This window comes from Epinephelus lanceolatus, chromosome 3 (assembly GCF_041903045.1).
Source record: "Epinephelus lanceolatus isolate andai-2023 chromosome 3, ASM4190304v1, whole genome shotgun sequence".
Lineage (NCBI taxonomy): Eukaryota > Metazoa > Chordata > Actinopteri > Perciformes > Serranidae > Epinephelus > Epinephelus lanceolatus.
Window position 1 is genome coordinate 24,340,937 of NC_135736.1, and position 27,478 is coordinate 24,368,414.

At 40.3% G+C, this 27,478-nt stretch overlaps 1 protein-coding gene across 1 annotated transcript; it reads right to left on the reverse strand.

The window, feature by feature from the left end:
• Positions 1-1,177: 1,177 nt before the first annotated feature.
• Positions 1,178-27,446, reverse strand: LOC117255373 (PDZ and LIM domain protein 3-like). The gene is made up of 7 exons (XM_033624215.2): positions 27,263-27,446; positions 15,605-15,756; positions 13,594-13,678; positions 13,293-13,480; positions 6,473-6,600; positions 3,915-4,026; positions 1,178-1,656 (listed from the first exon to the last, which is right to left on the reverse strand). Exons 1-7 carry the CDS (start codon positions 27,353-27,355, stop codon positions 1,467-1,469), a joined length of 948 nt encoding a protein of 315 aa, XP_033480106.1. The 5' UTR covers positions 27,356-27,446; the 3' UTR covers positions 1,178-1,466.
• Between the last annotated feature and the right edge of the window lie 32 nt (positions 27,447-27,478).

Below are 27,478 nucleotides of genomic sequence, written 5' to 3' on the forward strand. Positions count from 1 at the left end.
CACAAGAGCATGCCAAACCTGTAGGTGGCAGTGTAACGAGAAGCTCAAGCCTTCCATGTATCTATTGTCACCATAGCAACATAGGTCGCACTTTTGACACAGGTGCAAGTTCCGGCGCATACTGTGACGTCGGCTGCCTATAACTCCGTCTATCTCTGTTTATCTCAGTTTACATGCAAACGCGCAACCGGAGTTTTCCAAAATCTCCACTCTGGCCGGAGATTTTAGAAAGACTCGTTTTCAGAGGAGAAATCTCCGTTTGCGTGTAAACAAAGGGCACAAACGAAGGAAGATGTCTCCGTTTATCAAAATCACTGTGTACGTGTAAACAGCCTCTAAGGAAGAGAAGTCACCTGTGTGGTTTTACAATGGGCGTGCCGTGTGTTTTGTTGGTGTTTGAAAGCATTTTATATAATAGAATAATCTTTGCCCGTACTCTCCCCCTGTAGGCTTAAAAGGCGCTTTTTAAAAGTTGGTAGCTCCACAGAGAGCAGCAGCTGTGGTCAACTTCAATTCACTTACAGCACAGGTGCTACTTATAACATTAACGATGGGTCTGTGTTATTCAAGTGTCCCTGTAAGCCATGACAGTGTGACAGTGAGCCAGCAAACACAATACGAGGACCCTGAGAGTGAAGAAACTAAGCCATCATTCATTTCAATATTTATCCCTGTACTTTCTACTGCAACAAAAATATGATCACATGGTTGTTTGTACTAGCAGTTTACTACAACCCATATTTACGTTTTTCGTTCAGTGGCAGCCTCTAGTGGCCATAGTAATTATAGCGGGAGCAAAAGAGATAGATAAAGTAGTATAAAGAGCAACAAAGTCCAGGGTGAATGGATGGATCAAACATACACAGGACTTTCACCCAGGAGACTGCGTGACGTGATGTCATGACATACATGTCAGTAGGTATGTCAAGTTTTGCAACATGTATTTGATTTAACCCCAACTATAATCTTTTTTCTAAAGCTAACCACATAGGTTTATAGGTCCAAACATTAACCACATGTTAAAAACTGCAACCATCAATGGTTATATGATGCATGATGATGAAAAATGTCATGCCTGGAGCACTCTATATATTGCCATATATAATGAAGGCTATTTTCTGATAATACCAAGCGGTGTTTTTCATCTCATGACTTCACATACACATGGGAGCTTACATTATGAGCAGAGATCTTTATTGATCAAGAAACTGACATGATGCATTTGACAAGTGTGTTTTGTAGTCACTGCACTGCTCTTTAAACAACCAGGCTGTTCAAATATCACCTGTAAAAAGTTCCTACACAGAGAAGACATCATACTATTACATTCAGAGAGAAAAGTGTAATGTAATTGAAATATTACTGCACACAGACAACATCAGATAAACAGGTGCAGATTATCACATAAACAGATGTAGGCCGTAGGAGGGTCTGTCTGTATGTGTGTCTGAGTGTTTGTTGTGAATCTATGCAGAAGGGAAAGTCGTGATCAGGTCGTGTCCCTCTGGTGGTCTCATTCTAGCACGAGCGTGAGTCTCACAGTACAGCTGCCCCTCCACAAAGAAATAGCCCTTCTGTTTGAGGTTGACGTCACAGTCGGAGCACACAAAGCAACCAGGGTGACGGTATTTGTCTCGTGCCTTCACCACTGTCCCGCTGTAGCATGAACGACAAAGAGGAAGATGTCAGACACAAAGAATAGTGTGTGTGTGTGTGTGTGTAGTAGTAGTAATTAGTTTGTACAGTATGTATATTATAAACTATAACAATGCAATGGATCCAAACTACGATTACTGACACGAGTGACCTGAAGGCAACACACAGACTGCACTAACTTTCAAATGGGATTATCTCATATTTTGCCATCTCATTATCTCAAGGTTTTACATACAAACCTATTACGTTAACTCTTTACTGTAACTCCCCTTTATGCTTTTATAATAACCTAATGGTGTAAAAAGCTGTATAATATAGTTTCAAGTGGGAAAGGAGCTGTATACGACATTCAGAACATTAATATAGCAGCAAACAACCATTTGCTATGTAGAGATATAGCAGAGTAATGGGGTCCTGATCAGGGAATAAAGGCACTCTGTGTTGTTATATGAGCTTCTCTGTTCTTTGTTTTGGTAGACAGTCCAACCACACATGCATGTTAGTCCCTGTGTGTGTATCCTACCAGCGTTATTTTTCCCCCAAGCATGTTCTGCCAAGTTCAAAATACGCTTGGGAAAACAACTGCACACTGGATGGCTAATCGCCGCCGTACCGCCGATAATGGTGGCAGGACCAGGCCCCCAAGAACGCTGCTCAGCCTTGCTTTTAAAGTTTCCCAGTGGCTGCAGCCAAAAAAGCTCCTTGTGCCCAAAAAGCATTTACTCTATAGACCTTCAAACTTAAAATTGTTGACAGAACACCTCAAACTGCAAACAAGGTCAGTTATGGCTCTTCCTAGTATGATGTTGTGATCCATGTAGCTTTCACATTTGTAAAACTTCCCTCAAGCCGAGATAAGTGATTTAAAAATCGGTGACATCATCACTAAAGTTTATGGCGCCAGCGGGGGAAACACTCCTGTGTGTATTCAGTGGACTGCACACCCTGGAAGTAAACTAGAATCTTTTTTGACATATGTGCCAGACCCCCAGGAAGAGCAGTGGGCTTTGAGACTATTTTTGTAGTGGCCAAACAGTGTAATTACAATATCAGACGATGCTATATGGTCCAAAATACTTTTTCCCATAGACTTGCATGACGAAAGAGACATCTGTAAATCGGTGGATACATTTTTTGAGCATCACAACCTCTGTGAGATGATTCATTTCACTATCGAGATTCAAAGGACTGCACGATTAAATCCTTCTATCCCCATTCATCAATTGGCAGAACTCTCTAGTCAGCCTGCTCTATGGGCTGCACAGTGTGGAAGCAGTGCCAATCGCCTGTGTAATTTTATATGAGGCAGTTGAACCATTTTGGCGTCATGCGCCACTGAGCAACTTTCCCAGACAAGAACGTGGCCCTGCCCCAGTATTGTATCCAGTTGTCTTTCAACATCCATGGTACGTGCCAGGTGAGCAATTCCACTGGACTGAATAGGCGATATCTTGTCATCCGGTATCTGTTAATTATTATACATTTATGGGCAGGATAATGTGTAATGCCCCTCCCCCACTTTAACAATGTTAACTGTCAGTATTGTTGCTGTTGTCAGCACTGTTCGTGTGGTTTGCACCATTAGCTGCTGGCCGCCAGCTTAGCCAACTCCATGTTGAGAGCCGTGTGTAGACAATCACTGCCAAGAGTCTGAATCATAGATATGCTCTGACTGTCATATACAGCTCCTTTTAAAAGGGAACACCACCTAAATTAAGATTTTTTTTTAATGTTATTTCCATGTCCAATGAAAGTTAAATCAATATTTATGAACATTAGCTTCTCTCTCCCATAGCCAGAAACCAGAGAAGTAAATCTCAAACTGGGATGTCATCAGGTATAAAGCCTGGAGCTGCTCCATAGACAATGAATGGGAGTCTGATTTTGTATGAAGCTGATTGTAATAAAGTGGGTGGACCTTGAACCAATGATTTTTTCCATTATGTTATCAATAAATAAAAAGATTTCTATAATTGCTGAACAATATACTGGCATTGAAGCGCATAATGTGATGGGAGTGTTGTTGTAACAGTGCAACAGCCCTGCAATAAATAGTATTTTATGAATGCTCAGCCTTTGTATGTTCTGACAAAAGGACTGTTAATTACTTCTATACCTGCTCTAGTTAATGTTGTTGCTGTAGTGGACTGTATTGTTCTCCTGTACTTTCCTCCACCCTTTGTTTGTATGCCTATTGATTCATGGAAGCTCTGAATGTAAATTACAGATGATTTCTTTTCCTTTCTATTCTTACTCACACAATCCCATTCCCACACTTGTCACAGACGGGCAGTTTCTGCAGGTTTCCTGTGGGCGCAGTTGGTTTGGTTGTGGGGGCTTTCACTGTCCTGGTCACAATGGGACGAGTGCCTGCCCACATGGGAGAGAGACCACTCAGCAAAACAAGCCCGTACTTACACAGGAGCACATAAATAAAAACAAAACACTCAAGAGAAATGAGGCGGGGGCACTTACAACCTCCTGAATCCTAACTGAAGCCTCCCTAATGGGCATGAGCATATTTCATAACTTGGATACAGGATACATTTTTACAACTCAATTCATAAAACAAACACAAGGAGAAGTGTTTTTGTGATGACATGTTTTGTTGATTTAAGGCTGCACAACTCAATAAGGCGTATGGCCTGATGACATAATGTGTAGCATATTGTGTGTGTTATGAGACCGGTTAGTCATACAGGGTCAAAATACTGCATGTTATCTTCATATGTGTTCCCTGTAGCATAATAAATAGAATGTACTGGAATAATTGGTTATACCACTGTTAGTAGGTCATCATGTTCCAGTTTAGTCTTTTTATATGTGTCATACATCTTGTTTTATATGTCATCCTTTGTGCTTGTGGACTGAAGGAACAGTAGCTTTTAGTGGCAGCTAATGTGTATCCAAATTAAGAATATAACAGTAAACAAATGAGCAGTGTGGGTCTTTAAATTCAGGTGTAATGTAGGATTTGCAGCAGGTTGGTTGTGTGGTTGTGGGTTCAGTCCCTGGCCACTGCGGTCCACATGTGGAGATGTATTAGGGCAACAACACTAAACCCCCAAATGTGTTCCTGATGTGTGTGTAGGATATAAAAATATGAGCTGCTTTGGACAAAGTATCTATCTTCCTAGGGTATAATATATAACGACATGTAAACCTTAAACCAGAAATAAAAACTAGACTTTAGCAAAAAAACAAAAAGAAGACTAGTGCAGGATTTATACTTGCGCGTCAAATTGATGCCATATATGCGCCGTGGGCTCTGCATAGATGTACACCACGCTGTAGCCTGACATGTACTTCCTCAGAAATATAACTGCATGTTGTGGAGAGGCAGACCTTCTGTCTATTTTTATAAGCTGAAACCATTTACTTTTTTATTCCACAGATAAGAAACAAAAAATTGTGAAGACAGTAAAGCCTCCAAAAAAATTGCATTTTAAGTCTTTTGCGTGATTTATCCTGGCTTTATATGAGCAGAGGAAATCTCCGCTAGTTGCTAGGCTAATTTATACAATACAGTTGTTTTGTCGGTGAACCTTGTGAGTTGTAATGGAGCTGAATTATGTAATATTACCTTTGTTAAATGTTGCTGTTGTCCCTGGCTTCATATGAGTAGAGGAAAAGTCCTGTAGCCGCTAGGCTAATTTATACAATATAAAATGTCATAGGCTTGTGCTAAAAACGTTAGCATGTTGTATTTGTGGGAAAAATGTGTCCAGATAAAGACAAGTGTTTGTCTGTGAATGCTGCGAGTTATAGTGAAGCTGATTCGTGTACTTGTGTTTGAAACTGTCGCCATTAAGCCATGTTTAATGTGTGTTTAATGTGTGTTTTAAATCAACTAAACTTGACAGCACTTTACAGAAACCTCCGCCGCCAACTAGTGTTTTAGAGGTGTAACTGCAAAGTGACACAGACACACCACTGCACAAGTATAAACGGTCACAACGGCATAGGCTCTGCACAGAGCTGATGCGCAAGTATAAATCCCGCTTAACTGAAACAATATTGTGTACTTACAAAACTAACTGAAATAACATAAAAATGTACAGGAAATGTTTTTAGGTTTAGTTTTAGTCTTTGTCAATTTGGATAAAAGGAGGCATTAGTGCTTAAGTTTATTGAGACTGATGTGTCTGCATGTCTACACGTCCCTCTCTTGAAATTGAAAGTAAACTAAATTGAAGACAAAAATGAAAAAGAAATAAACATAATAAGTAGTGAAAAATACAAAACTATAATAACTCTGCTGTCTTCAACAGACTGTGATGAAGACATGCCTTTTGTCAAATTATTTGCTGTTTTACTTAATTACACCAGTGTTATCCAGCCCTAATCACACAAGGATGTAATGTAGCACAGTAGCATTGCAAACAGGTGGGCAATTTAAGAGCTCATGTGAGGGTCATGTGACACAGGACACATGATGTATTGGTGTAGCCTGCTAGACAAAAAACACATTGACAGACATGAAAAAGACATAAATGTATACTTCAAACAATTAACATATTTAGAAAGAAGAAAAAAGGCCCCGCCCACTTCAAATCAGTGAGAAGAGATCAGAGAAAAAAAGGAAATACAAAACTGTAATGTAAAATAATCAAACCCTCATGCGGAGCCCCATAACTCATAGTAAAAAAGCTGATTTAGAAAATACATTTTCAGGGCCTTTTAAACATCTGTATGTGTTTCCAAAATGAGGCATGTCAATGAAAGTATAAATATTTCTCTGCACCAGTAATCATTTCAACCTGTAAGATGTCTTAGTGTTGTGGAGGTAATGGTCTGGGAGAGGTGAGGTGCTCACCATCACTGTCAATAAATTCCTGCAGGGCTTTGAACGAGCCAGACTGCCGAGGCTCCTGGGGCTCCTCCTGGTCTTTCTGTAACATCTGGTACACGTCAGAATCCTCGATGCTGGTCAAAGTCCTGGGACTGAGCAGTCACACACGTGTGCACACACACACACACATACACACACACACGCACACACAGAAGTACAATACATAGTAAGGATACAAAACACCAAAGAACACTCCAGTGATGAAGGAAGTATTTACATCTGTTTCTTAAGTGAAATTATGTATTAAAAGAATACTTCACCCACAAAATGACCATTTGTTTATCACTGACTCACCATGTGTTGCCTTGAAAAACCTTTTTTTCTTTTTGCATGCCTCCACAGTGAACAAAGAATACAAAAAAGGCAACATCCTTCATGAATTGAAGTAATTGGTGACCACGCTTAACAACAGCAAAACTGTATCAAACAGTTTACAAACTCTCACACAACTCATGCAGTGTAATCCAATCAGAGGAAAGGAAAACTCCAAATAAGAGCTCTTCTTTGTCCTGCTTATTTCTCCTAACTGACCTCAAGATAACATCAGTATGAGATTTTTACCATTTTCTCATACTTCTTAATTTCACCTCCTGAGAAAAAGCCTTCCTCTTGTCTCAGCTTGATCCTAATTTTAGATTCTAAAATGCTCCCTTTTCTCTCACTGCTGTCATCTGTATTTATCTCATAAAATATCAGCTCTTGACATAACAGTAAGGTCTTGAAGAAGACTTGGCTTTTAAATGAACCTGCACAATTTCAGAAATTTGTCTCAGTGATTGAATACAAGTCTCTGCTCTATGTATTTTATCTGTTGTCAGAGGTGAGAATCCTCTGAGAAGCCTAGGAGCACAACAAAAGAACTCCTGTGGATTTATTAGATTTAGGAGAAACAGATCAGTATTTAGTAATCTACAAATAAGAAGCTGATTCATGTCTGATGAGGCAGAGAAGAGACTGATGTTAGCAACAAATTTTTCCTCTTGGAAGTCTCAGTTATCCAGTCATATGTGCAGTACTTCCCAGAAACATGCATTTTTGCTTAACTCTTACTATTAAAAACAGATCTGCAAACAAGTAGCGCACCTGAGTGAAAATGTGAAAAAGTCTTAGTGAAAATGCATATGTTTGGGAAGTACTGAGCATACAACTGGATAAATGAGACTTGGATTACCGCACTAGTTGCATGAGAGTCTGTAAACAGATGGTTTTATATAGGTTTGCTGTTGTTAAATGTTGTCCCCGTTTACCTCAATTCATGAAGCATGTTCACCTTTTTTGGATTCTCCGTTCACCTTGGAGGCATGCAAGCAAAACAAAGGCTTCTCCATGAATGAAATGTAACACAGTGAGTAACTGATGGTCATCTTGCAGGTGGAGTATTTTTTTTAATCCATTATGTATTACTAGTCCATACCCATTGGTAGCGTTGTCACCTTCTACCTATGCCAATCCTCAGTGCCTACAGTATGTGCAGTTTCACACAGATTGACCACGTCAGTGAGTAGAAAAACATGGGACAGACAGAATGACTGACTGACAGAATGACACACTGACAGTTTCCGTGATTATGTACAGCATACCACACCATGACTTAGACATACCAAAAATAAGAAAAACAACAACATTGGGCCACAGGGGGGGCCACAGGGGGAGCCACAGCGATCGGTCACATTTTAGCCATTTTTAAGCAATTTTCTGTTGTTATAGCGCCACCCAGTTGCCTATTAGAGTTAAATTTCTCCAGTCACCTTGAGGCGTCCTGTTCTACATATCTACCAAGTTTAGTAAAAATCGATATGGTGGTTTGGCCTAGATAAGAAATTAGCTCTCTAGCGCCCCCATTTTCTTTGATCGGGTCAATAATGGAGGGGTCCCCTCAGATTATGTGTGGTCATATGCCTACAAAGTTGCGTGGTGATCGGTGAAACCCTTGAGATGTTATACACCTTTATGTGATGAGCCACGCCCTCCGCAATATTCATTGCCTTATAGAAGTTCAGTTTTAGTAAGTTTTCCAACTTTTGCCAAGAGGGAACTTTAGATATTGGTCTCTAGATTATGTTCACCGAGTTTCATGCAGATCGATCAAACTTCCTAGTAAGAGATCGATTTTAAGTGTTTTTCAAAAAATTCAAAATGGCGGAAAATCTATATAACCGGAAGTTATGGGTTCTTGAGGCAAATTTGTTCCTCATGAGGAGAGGCATCTCTGTGCAAAGTTTCATGTCTCTACGACATACAGGGCATGAGATATGCCCATTCAAAGTTTGCAATTTCAATTGGTTGCTATAGCGCCCCCCTTTTGGCCAAGTGATGTAATATTTCTTCATTCACATCCTCCCATGACCCTCTACCACTGTGCCAAATTTCACATGGATTGACCAAGTCAGTGAGGAGAAAAACGTGGAACAGACACACAGAGTTTTCGTCATTATATAGTAAGATAAGCTAAATGCACTTAAAGTATAAAAAGTGAAAGCAGTCATTCTGCAGTAAAATGTTCCCTGTCAGTGTTTTATTATCATATATGTTTTTGGATTAATATTACCATGGTATTATTATGTATGTTGCATTTTACTGCTGTAGATGTTTAAGGTTGTGCTAATTTTAACTCCTTTATATGCTGTTGGGTTGTTATATCTACAGCAATGCATCATGTTCTGTAAGATCATCATATGTTTGCAGTATCACTGTCCTTTGAGAACCATATATCTCTAAAAAGTCGACTTTTCATGATATCAGAAAAATAAAACCATTGAGCTTTTTGAGCATTGTGTTGATACATTTCCCAGCTGGTCCAAGATGGGTTTTAGAGAGTTTATGTAGCCTAAGAAGGAGGAGATTTTTTTAAACACACAGACTGTATGTGTTCCTTTAATAAAGGACCCTTTCCTTCAGAATCATTACAATTCAAAATCAACAAGGTTGGAGAATCATTCCTATGTTTCCAGGGTCCTTTGTTCCCCAGCTCTCGAAAACACACAATGGAAACATGACAAAGGGTCCTATGTCAGGGTCCCATGTTCCCCAGTTCCATAGCACATAATGGGAACTTGCAAAATGTTTCTCAGTTCTGGATTCACTTAATATGATATATGTCAGGTTAGGGGATGAAAATCATGAATCTGCGGGTGATGACATTGTACTTTTACAGGTCTCTGTCTTAATATAGATGCTATTTCTGTTAGAACAGTTCAAATTATTTGCAGCACAAGAAAAATAAAAAGAACTATTATGAATTAACAAATAAAATAACAACTAACCAAAAGGAACAAAAAAGAGGCTAACTAAGAGGTCTAGGGCCAGGTTTAATCCCATCTCTGAACAAGTTATGGTAAGGAAAAAAAAAACTGCTTTGGGGATTTGAACCCTTCACACACGCTCTTACTTGTTGATTTTACTCTGGCATTTAATCTGTTTATGGCTCTTCATATAATATAATGTATCTTGTGTATTGAAACAACACATTCTCACTCTGACCTCATCACATATTGACGTTTTGGTCATAGACTTTCAATGTCCATTTACGATGGGCAAGGTACCCTGGTTGCGTTGGTTGTTGACAAGTTCTGCCCGTTACATTGTTTTCTTTCAAAATACACTTCTGTTTTCACAGGAAATTTAATGTTTACATACAGTCTCTTTCAAAATAAAAGCACTATGTCGGTGCAACACTGAGAATTTAGGTTTTTTCCCTTCAACAACAAACAAACATGGTTGGATTTAGGCAACAAAAGCACATGGTTGAGTTTCAGAAAAAGAACAGGATTTGGCTTTAGAATCTTACAGGATGCGAACATTGCTCTCTCGGTTGAAAATTGGTGTTTGTTGGATCCATAACCCACCCCTCGCGCCCCACCCCATTTGGACTTTTGCCACCTACTGGGACTTTCATCCTTGTCCCATTGCATTTCCCCCTGACACCACTGGGCACCATTAAACTATAAAGGCAACCGGCTGTGTATCGTGCCAACATTAAAGGATGCTTTTTTTTCGTTGGTTTCTGACGCAGCAAGTCACTGATCAAGCGCCAAAATTCGACGATTCTGGAGACTGGGCTCAGTGAAATGCAGAACAAAAGCAAAAATATTTTAAGGACATAAAGTGACGATAAGTGACATTGAATACTACAGAAAGCGCTGATGTTTGTTAAAGGAATATTGAACTGGGGAACTTAGGACCCTGGGAACATACAGTAGATGCACTCCCAAATTTGGAGATACATGGTTTACATTAGGCAGGAAGGGTAAATTGTAATCTGAAAAATGACTCGCCCAAAGCTGTCTGAAAAACAGTACAATATTGTCCTCTGAGAGTGGAAGTATAAAGTTGCAGTAGATGGAAATATTCAAGTAACTAAGTAAATGTACTTGGCTGCCACTATCTGTGGCACAGCACTGCTTTGGTTTGTAGGCTGCCAGTATGACTGTGACAAATTAACATTTTCCCCCAGACCTCCCTAAGTCAGTTTCATTAGGAGATATTCATGCTTGTGGCAGAAATGATGCATTACAATCTTTATTGGATCGCTCTGAGATTTTTTTTTTTTTTTTAAACTTGTGGTTACTGAGTGAAGCAGATCAGGTGAGAACAACCAGCTGGAGATTATTCTCTGAGTTAGATCATGAGTCAACCTTAAAAGGAGAAAAGGAGTCAGATACTGAATGTGGGATGAGGAAGAAAATTCATGAGCTGGGCCACATACAGGGCATTGATTGATGAGAGATTTGCATGGGTTTTACAGCATGCTGATTCCACAACATGCCCTTTTTCATGCATATTGTAATATTTCCTCTCCATAATCATATTCTGGTTCATAATAATTCCAGTCGTCTGGTTACAGTGGTTATGAATACATTACAGTAACATCTACATTCCTATTTTACCATGTAAAGTAGCTCAGAAGTGATGCAGGGTGAGTGTGTGTATCAGCTGACATGACCGAGGTTTGACGTGATATATGTCTTACTCAGAGTCAGTGGTTCAGCCATGGACAGATTCATTCCTGTGGGCTGTGGTAATATATTCTCAGAGTGACACACCATATATCAGGTGGCCTAATGAAATCCACATGAGGGGAGGGCTGAAGGCTGAAGGCTAACACATCCTCCCACATCTGTGGCTGTGTTAAGCTACTCAGCTGATACCTTCACACACACTGACGAGATTGAGAAGGTGAGTCATGTAAAGAGCAGGTGGAATAGCCTACAGTCGATGTTACAACAGCAAGGCAGGACAATAAAAGTAAAGGAGAATAACATGGAGGGATCACAATGTATTGCTGCATCAATGATCATTACACCAGAAAATATAATACGGATGGATGAAAATGGACACTTTGCTATTCTTAGGTCATTACTGCTCGTGGGGAAAAAAAGTTTGGCCTGAGGGCAGTGCCAGGGGAAAGTTTTCTATGGTGAAATAATGCATCAGTTTGTCCAGTGATAACATATTCTGAGCTCAGCTTATTTCCAGAGCTGTTGGCTGAAGAAGCTGGTGAATGAAATCAAGTTTATAATATTTCATCTTAGATACAGCTCTCCAAGGTCATGAATCAATCATTTAATTAGTATGGCAGAAAAGCAATGAGCAATTCTGCAAGCAGTCAGTTAATTATAAATATCTTTTATAAGGAAAACAAAAGGACATTTGTTTTTTACCGCTTATTAAATGTGAGGGTTTGCTGCTTGTCTCTGTTTCCTATCACTGTGACTTTAAGTCAGATAAAATAAATGATGTAAAGGTCTTGTGCTTTTGAAAATTGTGAGTGCTTTTTTTAATTCTATTTTTTATTTTTATCTTTAGCTATTTTATTTATTTTATTATTTATTTTATTTTATCTTATATATTTTATTATATTATATTTTATTTATTAATTTTTTTACTGCCTACTCCACCCTGTAACAACTGCAACCTTATTTGATCTTTTTTTACTCTTTACCCTTTTTAAACTCAATTTTAAATCATTTTAATTATCTTTTACTATCATTTATTAATTAATTTAACCTTTTATGTTTTATATTTTATTGTTCTGTAAAGCACTTTCAATTCAACTAAAATGTGCCATACAAATAAAGCTGCCTTGCCGTATAAAGAACAAAAAGTGTGTTTCAGCTCAAAGGCCCAGTTGAACCCAAAAATCCAAAATACATATTTTTCCTCTTACATTTAATGCAATATATCAGTCTAGATTGTTTTGGTGTGAGTTGCTGAGTGTTGGAGATATCCGCCATAGAGATGTCTGCCTTCTCTCCACTATAATGGAACTAGATGGCACTCGGCTTGTGGTGCTCAAAGCGCCCAAAAGAAATACATTTGAAAAACTCAACAGTAATGTCTCTTCCCAGAAATGGTGATGCAGTCAGTCAAGATAATCCACAGACCTTGCTGTGAGCAGTTTCATGTCAGAACTATTTTCTTTCCACCAAACAAACACCCACCAAATGTCATTTTGGGCCGGAGCACGCCGCATGACTTGCAAATACAATTGTGACCACTACACCAAAATCCATGCTAAGCCTTGTGCCGCTCCTGGGAGCCTGGGATTATTGATATCAAGTGTTATGTAGTTGTGAAGATATGTCACCTTTAACCAGAGACCAACTGTTGAAAAGGCTACATGACAAACCAACATAACCATCTGTTGAGTCATATTGTTATTGCTAGGATGACTTTTGGATAATCAGTGTACTTATGTTTCGCATGCTGCTAGCTGCTGTTTGGCACTGGGCTTTTAAAGAACCTGGGTGCCATGTTTAAGTGTAGATAGAGTGAGAATAATCACCTCACAGGCTTGGGTAAAACCAGACCTCGGATCTGGCCTTCCATGGCGTCCTGGATGTTGCCTGTGGAGTAGAGGCCTATGGGAGTGTTGTAGGCCGCACTGACCACCTGATGGGTGTCATCGATGTTTGCTGCCGCAATGAACGGCTGAGCTTTCCGGTTGTGAGCTGTGCCAATTGGTTTATATTCCTATAGGGAGGAGAAGACAATGTTATAATTGAGACAATCATGAGATAGTGATGTGAAGCAAAATGGCTCATCTCTAATAAACGTGAATCAATTTCTCAAACACACTCGCAAACCTGCTGTTCTGCTTCCAGGTTCAGTTTGTATGGGTGACTTTTACCATCCTCCACGACGCGTGGTGACCACAGTCTTGATTCATTTCTAGAAATAAGAATCAGATCCTGGTTAGAAGTTCACCACAACATGTCAACTGTTGAGTGACTCTCCTTTGAGTCAATGAGCATGTAAATTGTCTATAACCCCAGCCTACAAGGTTAGGGTTATAGACAGTTATAGCGGTTTAAACAGTTATAGAGGTTTAAACTTCTGCTCACATGTTCCTGCCGTACCATAGGATACATTTTATTTGGTCAAAGTCATAAGCTACACCTAATTCTAATGATTTTTGAATGTGCTGTTGGATAAAGTTTCCCAATAATCCAGCCAAAAAAGAATGGTAAGATTCTAAAACTAAAGTCAGATGGTGGAAACACAGACAGAAGTTTTCAATAACAGCAATTTGACAGATGTCAGCACAGTACACATCATGTAGGCTATCACTTCCTGTTTGTACAAAACAGGTAAGTATAGTAATTTCTTGCTCATTAACTGTAGAACATATTAATATGAAGATCAGTTTGTAGTTCAGACTGTCCAGCAGTGGTTCACAACCTGGTGGTCAGCACATATGAAGGGATCAAAAGATAAATCAGAGGGTTGTAAGATGATTAAAGGGTACACAGAATTCTCTGATTTTCCTTTCCTCTTATTTCTGGTGAATTACTGGACAATTGGGCCTCTTCAGGCTCTCAAAAAGTATATATGAGAGTGTTTCTTTATCTTCTGTGAGGGTCCAAGGACAGAGATAATATTGGGCTTTATAAACAAAATTGAATTGAACTGAATTGAATTAAACACTAAGACAAAAAACATCTCTCTTTGGTAACTACTGGAATTAAATGGGTGACTAGGCATCACTTTGTTTTAAGGGGTTACAAGCCAGAAAGGTTGAGAACCACTACTGCACAGTACCAGTAAGCTACTGTATGTATGAACACTGAGCAAAAGTATACATTTAACACTTCTGTTTTTGTTCCCAGTTTCCATGAGTTAAAGCAAAAGGCTTAGTCTTCTTAAATTTTCTTCACACATTTGTTTAAATGTCTGTCAGTGAGCACTTTGCAAACATAAGCCATAATCCATTCACCTGTCAGGTGTGGATTATCAAGATGCTAGTTGAATGACATCTTGGCAGTACATCCAACGGGTTTACTGAACCAGCCCATGACCTCCAGCTTCTTAACCAAGAAGCAAGGTCGTCTGTGAATCAGCCTCTGAGATGATTTCTGACAGTTTGTGCAGAAATTCTTTGGTCGTGCAAACCAACTGTTGCATCAGCTGTTGAGGTGGCTGGTCTCAGACGATGTTGCAGTCAAAGGAGCCAGATGTGGAGGTCCTGGGTTTGAGAGGTTACATGTGGTCTGCATTTGTGAGTAAGGTTGGCTGTACTGCCAAAATCACAAAAATGACATTGGAGTTGGCTTATGGTAGTGAAATGAACATTCAGTTCATGGGCAACAGCTCTGGTGGACATTTCTGCAGTCAGCATACGAAATAAATAAATATGCTGTTTAATCAGTAACCTGATATGACACACCTGTGAAGTGGATGGATTATTATGCTCACTAACACAGAATTTGTGAACAAAATTTGAGAGGACCAAGCCTTTTGTGTGCATACAGAAGTCTTAAATCTTCTATTTCAGCTCACGAGAAATGGGGTAACAAAAAGTGTTGTGTTTATATTTTTGTTCGGTATCATAAGGACACATTTGTTGACACTTGCATATGGACTGACTCCACATAGTGAAAGCAACAGTTAGGGCACAGTATGTAATCCAATACACCACCACACCTTAATATAGAATTGAATCCACAGCTGTCTGACACAAAAATGGAACAATATAAACTTCATAAACACAGTAATTATTGCAAAGCTAATGTATTATGTTTCATTATACTGTGCAGGTGTTGGCTTTACTGTGTCCACCACCTGTTGGTGTGCATGCTTTTGGTTTCTGAATATAACCTTTCAACAGTGAGACTGAGCTGGCTGGTCGACTCTTTGATCTTGTTCTGGGCTTCACAGTGCAGCATGTCTGCGGCCGGGACTCCCTCGATGGCCACGATGACATCACCGGCGCACAAGTTGGCTATGGCTGCCTTACTGCCGGGAGTGATCTGGAAGTGAGAGGAAGAAAAAGTAAACAACAGAAATAAAGACAATTTATTTTGATTCCTTTGTGAATTCATCCAGAGCAGGAACTGATGATTTTACCCAAAGAGAAAGAAGAGAAAGAGAGAGAAATCCACCCAGTAATTCAGAAATATTTTTAATGTAAATTTCTAACCACAAACAATCACCAATCCATCTATTTTCATCTGCTTATCAGAGGCTGGGTCGCAGGGGCAGCAGGATTAATAAAGTACACCAGACGTCCCTCTATCCAGCAACACTTCCCTCCCCTGCTCCTGGGGGATCTTGAGGTGTTCCAAGGCCAGACGAGATAGATAATCTCTCCAGCCTAACCTCTAACAGGAGGCACTTAGGTGGCATCCTGATGAGATGCCCAAACCACCTTAAATGACCCATTTAAACACAAAGGAACAGCAGCTCCTCTCTGAGCTCCCTGCGGATGTCTGAGCTTCCCACCCTATCTCTAAAGCTGAGCCCAGCCCCCCTACAGAGGAAACACATTTTGGCTGCTTGTATCTGCGATCTCATTCTTTCAGTCATTACCCAAAACACATGACCATAGGTGAGTGTTGGGACGTAGATGGACCAGTAAATGGAAAGCTTTGCCTTCCAGCTTTGCTCCCTCTTCACCATGACAGCCTGGTGCTGCAGCAAACCGCCGATCCATCTAACGCTCCATCTTACCCTCACTTGTGAACAAGACCCCGAGATACTTTAATTCCTTTGCTGGGGGCAGTGACTCTCTCCCAACCCAGAGGGGGCAATCCACAGTTTTCTGGCAGGGAACCATGGCCTCAGACTTGGAGGTAGTGACTGTCATCCTCACCAATTTACACTTGGCTGTAAGCTGCCCCAGTGCATGCTGTAGGTCACAGTGTGATGAAGCCAACAGAACCACATCATCTGCAAAAAGCAGACATGCTTGAGGCCGCGAAACTGGACCCCTCTCCCCATGGCTGCGCTGAGTCCTGTCCATGAATATCACAAACAGAATCAGTGACAAGGCACAAGCCTGGCAGAGGCCAACACCCACTGAAAACAACACCATTGCTGAGATGTAACTGACATCTCCAACTGATGGGGGTTGTGAGAGATTTGGGGCCTTAAAAGATTAATGCAGCAGAAAAGGTTGAAAGCCCTGATTTAGCACAATAGTAGAGGTCAATCAATCAATCAATCAATTTTATTTATAAAGCCCAATATCACAAATCTCAATTTGCCTCACAGGGCTTTACAGCATACAACATCCCTCTGTCCTTTGGACCCTCGCAGCAGATAAGGAAAAACTCCCAAAAAAAAAACCCTTTAACGGGGAAAAATAACGGTAGAAACCTCAGGAAGAGCAACTGAGGAGGGATCCCTCTTCCAGGACGGACAGACGTGCAATAGATGTTGTACAGAACAGATCAGCATAATAAATTAACAGTAATCCGTATGACACAATGAGACAGAGAGAGAGAGAGAGAGAGAGAGAGAGAGAGATGCAGGACAGACGGTAATGACAGTAGCTTACAACAACATTAATGAAAGTAATAATATTATAGTTATAGTTCTGACTATTGTGGTACAATATGTTGAAAGTATATATTAATATCTGGCAGTATACATATGTGACAATAGTCATAAGTGTATAATAACAGTAGAAGTATGACTAATGACGAATGATGGCAGCAGCAGCAGGAGGCATCTGGCAGGACCACGGCAGCAGCACAACCACACACGTCACACTATCCAGGCACCACTGCGATATGAGTTAACCTGAGAGACAGTGGAGCACAAAGGCTCCGGAGAAGTGTTAGTGTTAGTGACATCCAGAATGGCCGAGTTAGCAAGATGCAGTAATAGAATACGAGAGAGAGAGAGAGAAGGAGAGAAGGTGCCCGGTGTATTATAGGGGGAACTCCGGCAGACTAGGCCTAAGTCAGCCTAACTAGGGGCTGGTACAGGGCAAGCCTGAGCCAACCGTAACTATAAGCTTTATCAAAGAGGAAAGTCTTAAGTCTAGTCTTAAATGTGGAGACGGTGTCTGCCTCCCGGACCGTAACAGGAAGATGATTCCACAGGAGAGGAGCCTGATAGCTGAAGGCTCTGGCTCCTGATCTACTTTTGGAGACTTTAGGGACCACGAGTAACCCTGTGTTCTCAGAGCGCAGTGTTCTGGTGGGATAATATGGCACTATGAGCTCTCTAAGATATGATGGAGCTTGACCATTTAGAGGTTTATAAGTTAACAGTAGGATTTTAAATTCAATTCTGGATTTTACAGGGAGCCAGTGCAGAGAAGCTAAAACACGAGAAATATGATCTCGTTTCTTAGTTCCTGTTAGTACACGTGCTGCTGCATTCTGAATTAGCTGGAGAGTTTTTAAGGACTTACTAGAGCTACCTGATAATAGAGAGTTACAGTAATCCAGCCTAGAGGTAACAAAAGCGTGGACCAATTTTTCTGCATCTTTTCGGGTCAGGATAGGCCTAATTTTCGCAATATTACGCAGATGAAAAAATGCAGTCCGTGAGGTTTGTTTTAAATGAGAATTAAAAGACAAATCTTGATCAAATGTTACTCCGAGGTTTCTTACAGTAGTGCTAGAGGCCAGAGAAATGCCATCTAGAGAAACTATGTCATCAGATAAAGATAAAGAGTCTCTGAGTTGTTTGGGGCCAAAAACAATAACTTCAGTTTTGTCTGAATTTAACATCAGGAAATTGGTGCTCATCCAGGTTTTTATGTCTTTAAGGCAGTTATGGAGTTTAGTTAATTGATTACTTTCTTCTGGCTTCATTGATAAATACAACTGTGTATCATCCGCATAACAATGGAAATTTATAGAGTGATTTCTAATGATGTTGCCTAAAGGAAGCATATATAGAGTAAATAGGATTGGTCCGAGCACAGAACCTTGCGGAACTCCAAAACAAACTTTAGTACGTAAGGATGATTCATTATGAACGTCAACAAACTGAAAACGATCAGATAAATAAGATTTAAACCAGCTTAGTGCAGAACCTTTTAGGCCAATTAAGTGATCCAGTCTCTGCAGTAGAATTTGATGGTCAATAGTGTCAAACGCCGCACTAAGATCTAATAAAACAAGTACAGAGATGAGTCCTTTGTCTGAAACTACTTTCTCAAGGATCTTTGACATAAAGGGAAGATTAGATATTGGTCTATAGTTGGCTAACACCTCTGGATCCAGGGTGGGCTTTTTTACTAGAGGTTTAATTACAGCTACCTTAAAAGACTGTGGTACATAGCCTGTTAATAAGGATATATTGATCATATCTAATATATGAGTGTTAACTAAAGGTAAGACCTCCTTAAGTAGCCTAGTTGGGATGGGGTCTTAGAGACACGTTGATGATTTAGATGAAGAAATCACTGCGGTCAATTCTTGAAGAGAAATTGGGGAGAAGCAATCTAAATATATATTAGGTCTTACAGCTGTGTTTGAGGTTAGATAGGTACTATCTGAGGACAGGAGGTCATGAATTTTGCCTCTAATAGTTAGAATTTTGTCATTAAAAAAGCTCATAAAATCATTACTGCTAAGGGCTAGAGGTGAATGCTTACATGTATTAGTTAGTCCCTTATTGGGCTTTACATAATGTAATACATTCAAGGGTGGAGCCAGAGGTTGTAAACATGCAGGACTCAACCCAAACCTAGGGGGTTCAGGGGTCATGCTCCACTTGGGTGATTTTTTTCTCCATTAACAGCAGCTATATGTGCTATTTTCTCAAGCCATGTGAGATAAAAGAATGCCTAAAAATCTGTATATCATTTGGGAAAAACATGACAAAGGAAAAAATCATCTTGTAGAGCATACATCCTGTTTTGTATCTAAGTGTTCTCCAACAACCTTTTTCATTCTAAAACAATGACAAATGCTGAGGATGACAATTTTTCATTCAATTTCATTTTTCAAAATTGTCTGATGTCACTATCTTTAAGTCACATAACACAGGTGAGTAAACAGCATAACTGAGCTTGAAACCTATTTTTGTATGTGCCAGCCCGCTCTCACTCCCAGCTCGCCTGATACCAGACGAATCAAACACCTTTCATGGCAGTACAATACGCCCCAGGCTGCTGCAGGCAACTACTGCAAAATAAAGAGTGAGAAAGTATGTGTATAGAGGACGGGAAGGTTGGTGAATGGTCAAACAAACTCTGGACTTTCACCAGGGAGCCCGCTATTTGTTGCCTTTTTTTCTAAACCTAACCACATGCTTTCTTTGCCTAAACTTAAGGATATAAACCTAAAATTAAGTTTTACAACTGTTGTAAGTTTATTTTGAAAAAGGCTGCACGCATGTACATTTGTATTGTACTGTACACTTCCTGTGAATATGGAAGTGTATTTTGAAAAGACATAAGTGTAAACTGATGCAGGAGGATACTTAGCACGTCCTATTTAGACATAGGTCCACTAACAAAGCGGCAGTATTTGATGAGTTGGGATGAGAGCGTGTTGGAGTAGAGTTGACAGATTCAGTGTTTAGCTGACAAACCTGCTACATTTAAATCCATGCCATAATAATCTAGGCTGCTCTAAATGCAAATAATTTGTAGTTTCTGAGAACCTAAATGATTCAGGTCTTTTAAGAAAATATCTTAAGAAGTGTCAGGTAGTTCATCACTTTTTTAATATGAAAAACATCCAGAAATGCTGTCGACTTCTCTGAGCCCAAGCTCATCTGAGATGCACTGACACAAAGTGGAAAAGTAGAGTACACATTTCAAATTGTTTTTTGAAAATTAAGGACGTTGTGTCCTCCTAACCCGGTCTCATTCCAAAGTTGTCAAATACCAGCACTTGGGCATTGACTTCCGCATCAGACACCAACGAAAAAAGGCATTCTTTCATCGGCATGGTAATTTGTATTTTGAAAAGACACAATACATGTAACAGACTGGTGACACGGTGTCCCAGAACGTCAAAAACATATATACCTGGGCTACCTTGCATATGTGACGAGGTTGGCGTGAGAATGTGTTGGTCCTCTGAGCTAAAGAAGAAAAGGACCATCCTGATTGCTACCACCACAAATTTCAAAGCCAGCATCTGTAATAGTATGGGTATGTGTTGGTGCCCATGGCATCATGGGTAACTTGCACATCTGTGAAGCCACCATGAATGCTGACAGATACATACAGGTTTTGGAGCAACATATGCTGCCATCAAGACAACATCTTTTTCAGGGACGTCCCTGCTTATTCCAGCAAGACAATGCCGAACAACGTTCTGCATGTAATACAGCAGCGTAACTTTGCAGTAAAAGAGTGCGGATACTAAACTGGCCTGCCTGCAGTACAGACCTGTCTTCCACTGAAAATGTTGATGCATTATAAGGCACAAAATATGACAACTCTGGACTGCTGAGCAGTTGAAGTCGTATATCAAGCAAGAATGGGAAAGAATTTAACTTTCAGAACTGCAACAATTAGTGTCCTCATTTCCCAAACACTTTCACTTTCTGTCTCTCCATAAATCCCATTTCAACAGTCAAGTATGTACAGGTGGGGCAGCCTTGTGAGAAGTGTTGGTCTGTTCTCCATCACTGGCACTTCATCTTTTATACACAGCTCGACTGCAAGGCTCCTTGTTCATGTTCGCCTGCTGATATCGCAGCTTTATATGATTTACTTCTCCTTCCTCTGAGTCTCACCTGGCCTAAACAGCAAAATACAAAACACAGACTCCACTAAGAAGCCCAACTACTCTCAAACTCAAACTTATAAACAGAAAGATTCGGGCCATTCATAACCTAAATCTACAGGTTTTTCATCTAACGCGCTCTGAAAAACACCACACTGCTCTCTGAGATGCAGATTGCCCTGGTTGGTATGCATGCGTGTAAACTACCCGTCCCTTGTCATGGAGATAAAGTAAACATGCGCTGCTTCCCACTAAGTGACAGCATCCAGATGGAACATGTATTCTGCTGGCCAGGAAGTGATCAAGATTAATAAGAACTCCTGGAGAGTCCACAGGGTCACAGAAAATACCTCCGGAGGCAGCTTCAAACCCGACCGAACATTCCCACTTACACTACACAGGTCGTGACCTATGCTGAACCATATTGCATTACGGGACATAGGAAACTTAGCTACACTGGGATGTTGCATTGAAGCTTGAATTAGGTCATCTGCCTATAAATAACCGTGGATGAAAGTGCTGAGGGGATGTCTCATGCTGCCAAAAAGGGAGCAGTAATTTACAGTCAGGCATTTTTGGGAGTGCTGCTGTCTGAGTGTATGTTTTACTGCTCTGATGTCTGTTACCTGAATCTCTGCGCAACTATGCTTTTTATCGGATTCTCTTGTTTCCAGGCAGCTCGGTTGTCAAACATTTGTCTTTGTTTAAATTAAAACCATATTTCCCTTCTTCCTTTCCCTCTGTTTTCTTTCTTGCTTCTTTCCGACTTTCCTTTTCTCTTCCTTTTGTCTTTGCTGCCTCCTGAAACCTTTATTTTTTCCTTATTTCCTTTTTTCCTGACATCTTGTCTACTGTCTTTACTTCCGTCTTTTCTTTTCTCAACTGATCTACAAGCATAAAAATCCCCAAAACTAAATTCTTCTATTCTTCCCTGTTATTACTGTTATTTTGGATACTTAAGGAAAGTTGATAAATATGTGTCTGAGTAGTTTTGGAAGTAAAACAAAAGTATGAATGAAATGCAGTGTAAAAGTAAATAAGGAATCAAGAAAGGACGAGATAATCCAATTACAGTGATAAACTTAAGTACAGCCTCGGGGAAACCATTCTGGGTCGCAGTGTTTGCAGATGTGACTCTAAATCCTTGTCACTTAAAGGAGTATTCCAGGTGTATTTAAAGCTGCATTCATCAATAATTTTTCTATCAACAATGGATCGCATTACTATGTGTAAAGTAAAAGGGGTCGCTCATAGTGACAAACCCACAGAGAATTAACAGCTGACTCTGCGGCCTGACAATTTTAGCCACTAGCTGGTGAACACTGCGGAGCATTCAGCAGCTAAAGAGACAGTTACTTCCCTCAGGAGTTGGTGGAGACAAAGCAGAGCTAAAAGAAGATTGGACTTACTTTTACTGAGTGCCCAGAGACACAACTCAAAATGAATGCTAAAATTTCTCTCTCTGCTGGATGCGTTTGGAGGCAACAATTTGCTGATTACAGCTTGTTGCGCTGCCCCCACGTGGCCAAAAATTATTTAATATTGGTATGAAGTTAGGATTCGAAAAAATGACAGGTTACAAAAGGAATAGCTAAAACTGATGCAGCAGAGGCTTAGATATCCTGACGTGGTCCCACTTATGAGTCAATGGCTCAGGTTAAACCCTAAAGTGCTGGGACTTTCTGATGTACAATATTGCCAAATTGCTGACATTTTGCTAATAATTAACTTTGCACTATTTATTGGCAATTAATTCTTTCCCTAACCCTTCTAGCCCTAACCCTAGCCACTGTAAAACAGTAGTTGCCAGAGGCCGCACAGTGCAACTCTTTGTGTAGGCTACCACTTTAAAACAGTAAAGAAGAACTGATTTTCAGATGATAATGTACTTTTAAGTTAATAAATAAATAAATGACATGGTCTCAGATCAGTGCACAGACTTGCGTTCTCACCAATCCCCAATTACAGCATTTTAGGCAGTACCAGAGTCTATCTGAACATCTCTACTGTTGATGCTCTAAATTTTTACACCAAGTCTGTATTTCTTGTATGTGTTTTTTAAATGCATCATCAGTTAAATCATCACGCAAAGAAACCTTGCACACAGAGTCTAATGCGTTTTATTGTTCTATTTGTTGGAAAAAATTGCAATATGAGGCAAAATGGATCGACATATTTGTGTCCTTGCTTCTCTCCACACGAGGTACCTCTCAGAATGTCCGCACTCTCAGCCTGCATCTTGTGTTCGGCTCCGCAGCTACCTGAGTTATGAAATGATACTGTACGGCTAATAAATTTCACTCTGCTGTAAGTATCATCAAACACATTCTCACTCTGACCTTGTCACATATTGATGTTTGGTCATTGACTGTCCATGTCCAGATTCGACGTGAAAGGTACCCTGGGTGCATTGGTTGTTTACATACTGTCTCAGACTTACATACATAAGTACTGTCTCCTTCAAAATAAAAGCACTGCGTCAGCGCTTACTGATGATTTTTTTCCTTCAACAACTAACGTACGTGGTTGAGTTTAGGCAACAAAAGCATGTGATTAGGTTTAAAAAAAAAAAACCTTTAGGGATGTGAACACTGCTCTTCCAGATGAAAGTCCACCGCCACTTCCGCCCACCCTACTAGGACTTTCGTCGCCTTAACTTTCGTTCTTGTCCCACTGCGTTTCCCCCTGATGCTGTTGAGCGGCTGAGTAACATGAAGTGAAGGGACGGCTTTTTCATCAGTGTCTGACACCGCAAGCCACTACTCAAACGCTGGATTTTGACGTCTTCGGGGTGAAACCAGGTTGCATCATCATGGCTGTTTTCCATTTCTGTATAGGCCAATGTTACCTTGTCTCTGTCATGGAAGATTTCAAGGAAGACACTACTTCCATATATTTCCACTTCTTTATCTTGCTGCTCCCTGTCCACTTCTGCCCTGAACCCCTCTCTGGCTGGGTGTCTCACAGGTTGCACCCTATTTACTTCACTGCTGCTTGGTCAGCAAACTCCCTCAAGGCTTTTGACGGATGCAAAAAAAACACAAAAACCTGTGTCAAAAACTTAAATGACGGATGAAAGTTTCGAGTCATGTGTAAACGTGATTGATACAACACGACGTCTTATTTATGTTTTAAATGTTTGCCAATTTTGGAAGAAAATATGGACTTGGTGTATAAAGGCCTTTACTGTTAATACATTTCCAGTCTCCACATTCAAGCTAGAATAACCCTGATGACATCACCAGGGTTATTTTGTCAGACGTGACAGCAGACAGTATACAACTGCTTCCACAGGCTCAGTTCTCTCTATGACATGAGGATCAAGTAAATGGATCTTGATGTGTAAATTCAGTGGACTGCCTCTTTAAGGCTGCTGTCTGCTGAAGAATAAGATGACTATCACTTGTGTTTACTTTCCTCGACCAGCTGGGAACACCGGCGAGTCGTAAAGAGGAGGATGTTCCTGACCAAACATGGCAGTGAAGGGAGAAACTGGATTCACTTGTGTTCAAATGAAATCTGAGGGTTCATACACAGCGAACGTGCCGCTGAGATGTTTCAGTCAGGTTTAACTTTACTGTATATCTTTCTCTAATGTACTTCCCCCCAATTCAAGCACATTTTAACACGTCTCTTCTTGTGTTACTGCTCATGTATCATTTACCCCCTCTCTTCCTCGTCCATCCCAGTCTTCTCTCATCACAGTGTCTCCTAACACAACAGGTGGTGGGTTATTGGACAGACCCAGTGGTTTGGAGAGCTAACTATGCTTTTAGTCAGTAGTTCCTGAGGTCTTTCCCTAAATATAGATGCACATAACCCCAACAGAGCCGGATTACTGGGTCTCCTCACATCTGATCCTGTGTAACAGCAGGGATACAGCAGTCAAATCTGACTGCTGATGAAGACACCACTGTCCATAGTCAGACAGTTTGTCTCTATTGTTTGAAGAGTCTGCTGCTGTTTTTGTGAGGTAGTATTTTTATTATGGTAGTGATGGTATATTGCTTTATATGTTTACTTTGCTGTATGTTGTGCATTTCTTTGTATACTGACTTTTTCATGTTTCTCCTTTTCCGCTAATCATTTATTGATTCCCCTTATCAGTCTGTCCTCTCATCTTTGTTGTTCAATTTTTTGTTTTTTTGTGTGTCTTTGTCACGTGTTGAGAGTTACAAGATTGACAGGCCTACCACTCTCACATGACTCCATTACGTATGCCACTACAACCAGGAGAAGGTTAGCTTAGCTTAGCATAAAGATCGACAAAACGAAACAAAATCTGCTTCTCGCCAGCACGTTATGTCTTTACGAAAATTTGCTGTTTATACGGAGGGTTTTGGAGACTCCAGGATTGAGATATAAAGTGCGACTCATACCCTTTTTAACCAAAAACACCTGGTATATTAGAGTAGACGAGTTCTGTGTTTTTTTTTCCCCAAGTGTGTCACGTTCAGGGTCACAAACACACAGCAAAACAAGGTTAGTAAACAGTGAAAATGTCATGATGGTTACTTCTACTTTTATATATGTTTCTTGTTCAGTCTAGCTTTAAAACGCAAAAAACAAATTTGAAATGACGTTCGAGCGCTGCTTGGATGGAGATTAACCAAATTTGTAGTTGAGATGGCAAAGAGTTGCAGAAGGTGCCAACGGTGGTGCTGTAAAAAAAGGACCAAAATGAACATGTCCACCCAGGTGCTCTATGTCCAAGAGGAACTGGTTGTAGTTTCGGTTTTAGATTTTGTTACCTATAGACAGAACCAGGCTAGTTGTTTCCCTTTGTTTCCAGTCTTTGTGCTAAGCTAGGCTAACTGTCTGCTAGCCCAAGCTATGCATTTACCATACGAACATCAGAGTGGATCTTCTCATCTATCTCTCACCAAGACGAGGCATATAAACATGAAGTGCTCCTTTAAATGGAATAAATTCTTATCACGAACCATCTGGTGTTTTTTCATGTTGTTCAGTTGTACTTGGTATAAACAGGAAATGCCATATTTTGTCCAGGAAATGATCACTTTCATCACTCCAATTTGCCAATCTGTATCAGTGGCCACTGTCTTCTGTCTTATAATAAATCCTGTGGTTCGTCCAAAGTGTCAGTAATGTGCTCACTGTGAGTAAATGAATCAGTTGTTCAGTTTTACACATGTAATCTGTCTTCATCTCACAGCTCTGCTTGAGCTGTCAGTCTACGATGACGACAAGCTGTGTGATGCTGCGTGTTGACCCTCAGCTGACCGTTCACTAACTGTTATAATAGACGTTTCATATTGATGCATTTACAGTCACACTGTGCTCTCTGATCACTGACAAAATCATGATGACTTGACTGTCAGCATGAAAGTATGGAGGATTTAATTATAACATGGATTTTTGTTTCATAATTTTCACAATTCAGAATTAATCCACCCACTCTGCGTGACCTCACCGTGCCTCTAAACTCTTCAGTCTGACATCCACTCAGTGAGACATAGTGAGTGAGTGTGTGTGTGCATGTCAGAGCACAATGTAAGTTGCTATTTGTATCTAAGCCTCATGCATTTACTGTGGCACAGGTGCAAGCCTCGTGCCAGTCCAGACACACTCTTTCTAGAATGAACCATCCTGGAAACACAAAGCTGATGCTAACACAAACACACACTCCTCTGGACTGCACCACCAGGGGATTAAACCACACTCACATTGTCACATTCTTTATCTTTTTAAATGATCAGTTAAGACATGAAATCTGAGAAAAGTCTTTCTTTTAATCAAGTTATTCAGAGGAAAGTATTCTGAATCCTTCTTGTGTTGTTATAACAGAGTCATCCTCTCACTCACTCACCCTGGAGATGGTCAGAGGCTGGTTGAAGTCCTTCCCTCCCGTCAGGCGAAACCCCCAGGGGGCCGGACCGTCCAACACGACAGTGACTGGCATGACCCTTTAATGTCTCCCCGCTGTTAGATAACAGCAGCACAGAGAGCACACTGCACGCTGTGGGGCACAAAGTTAAAGAGCAAAGGAGTATCAAAGTGATGGAGATTTTGACCCATGTGGGTG

Coding starts and splice junctions, on each gene's coding strand:
- LOC117255373 (XM_033624215.2), bottom strand. CDS start 27,355: ATGCCAGTCACTGTCGTGTTGGACGGTCCGGCCCCCTGGGGGTTTCGC. Junction 13,481..13,593: donor ACCTGGAAGCAGAACAGCAG/GTTTGCGAGTGT, acceptor TCCTCCCTATAG/GAATATAAACCAATTGGCAC. Junction 1,657..3,914: donor AAGTGTGGGAATGGGATTGT/GTGAGTAAGAAT, acceptor TTCATGCTACAG/CGGGACAGTGGTGAAGGCAC.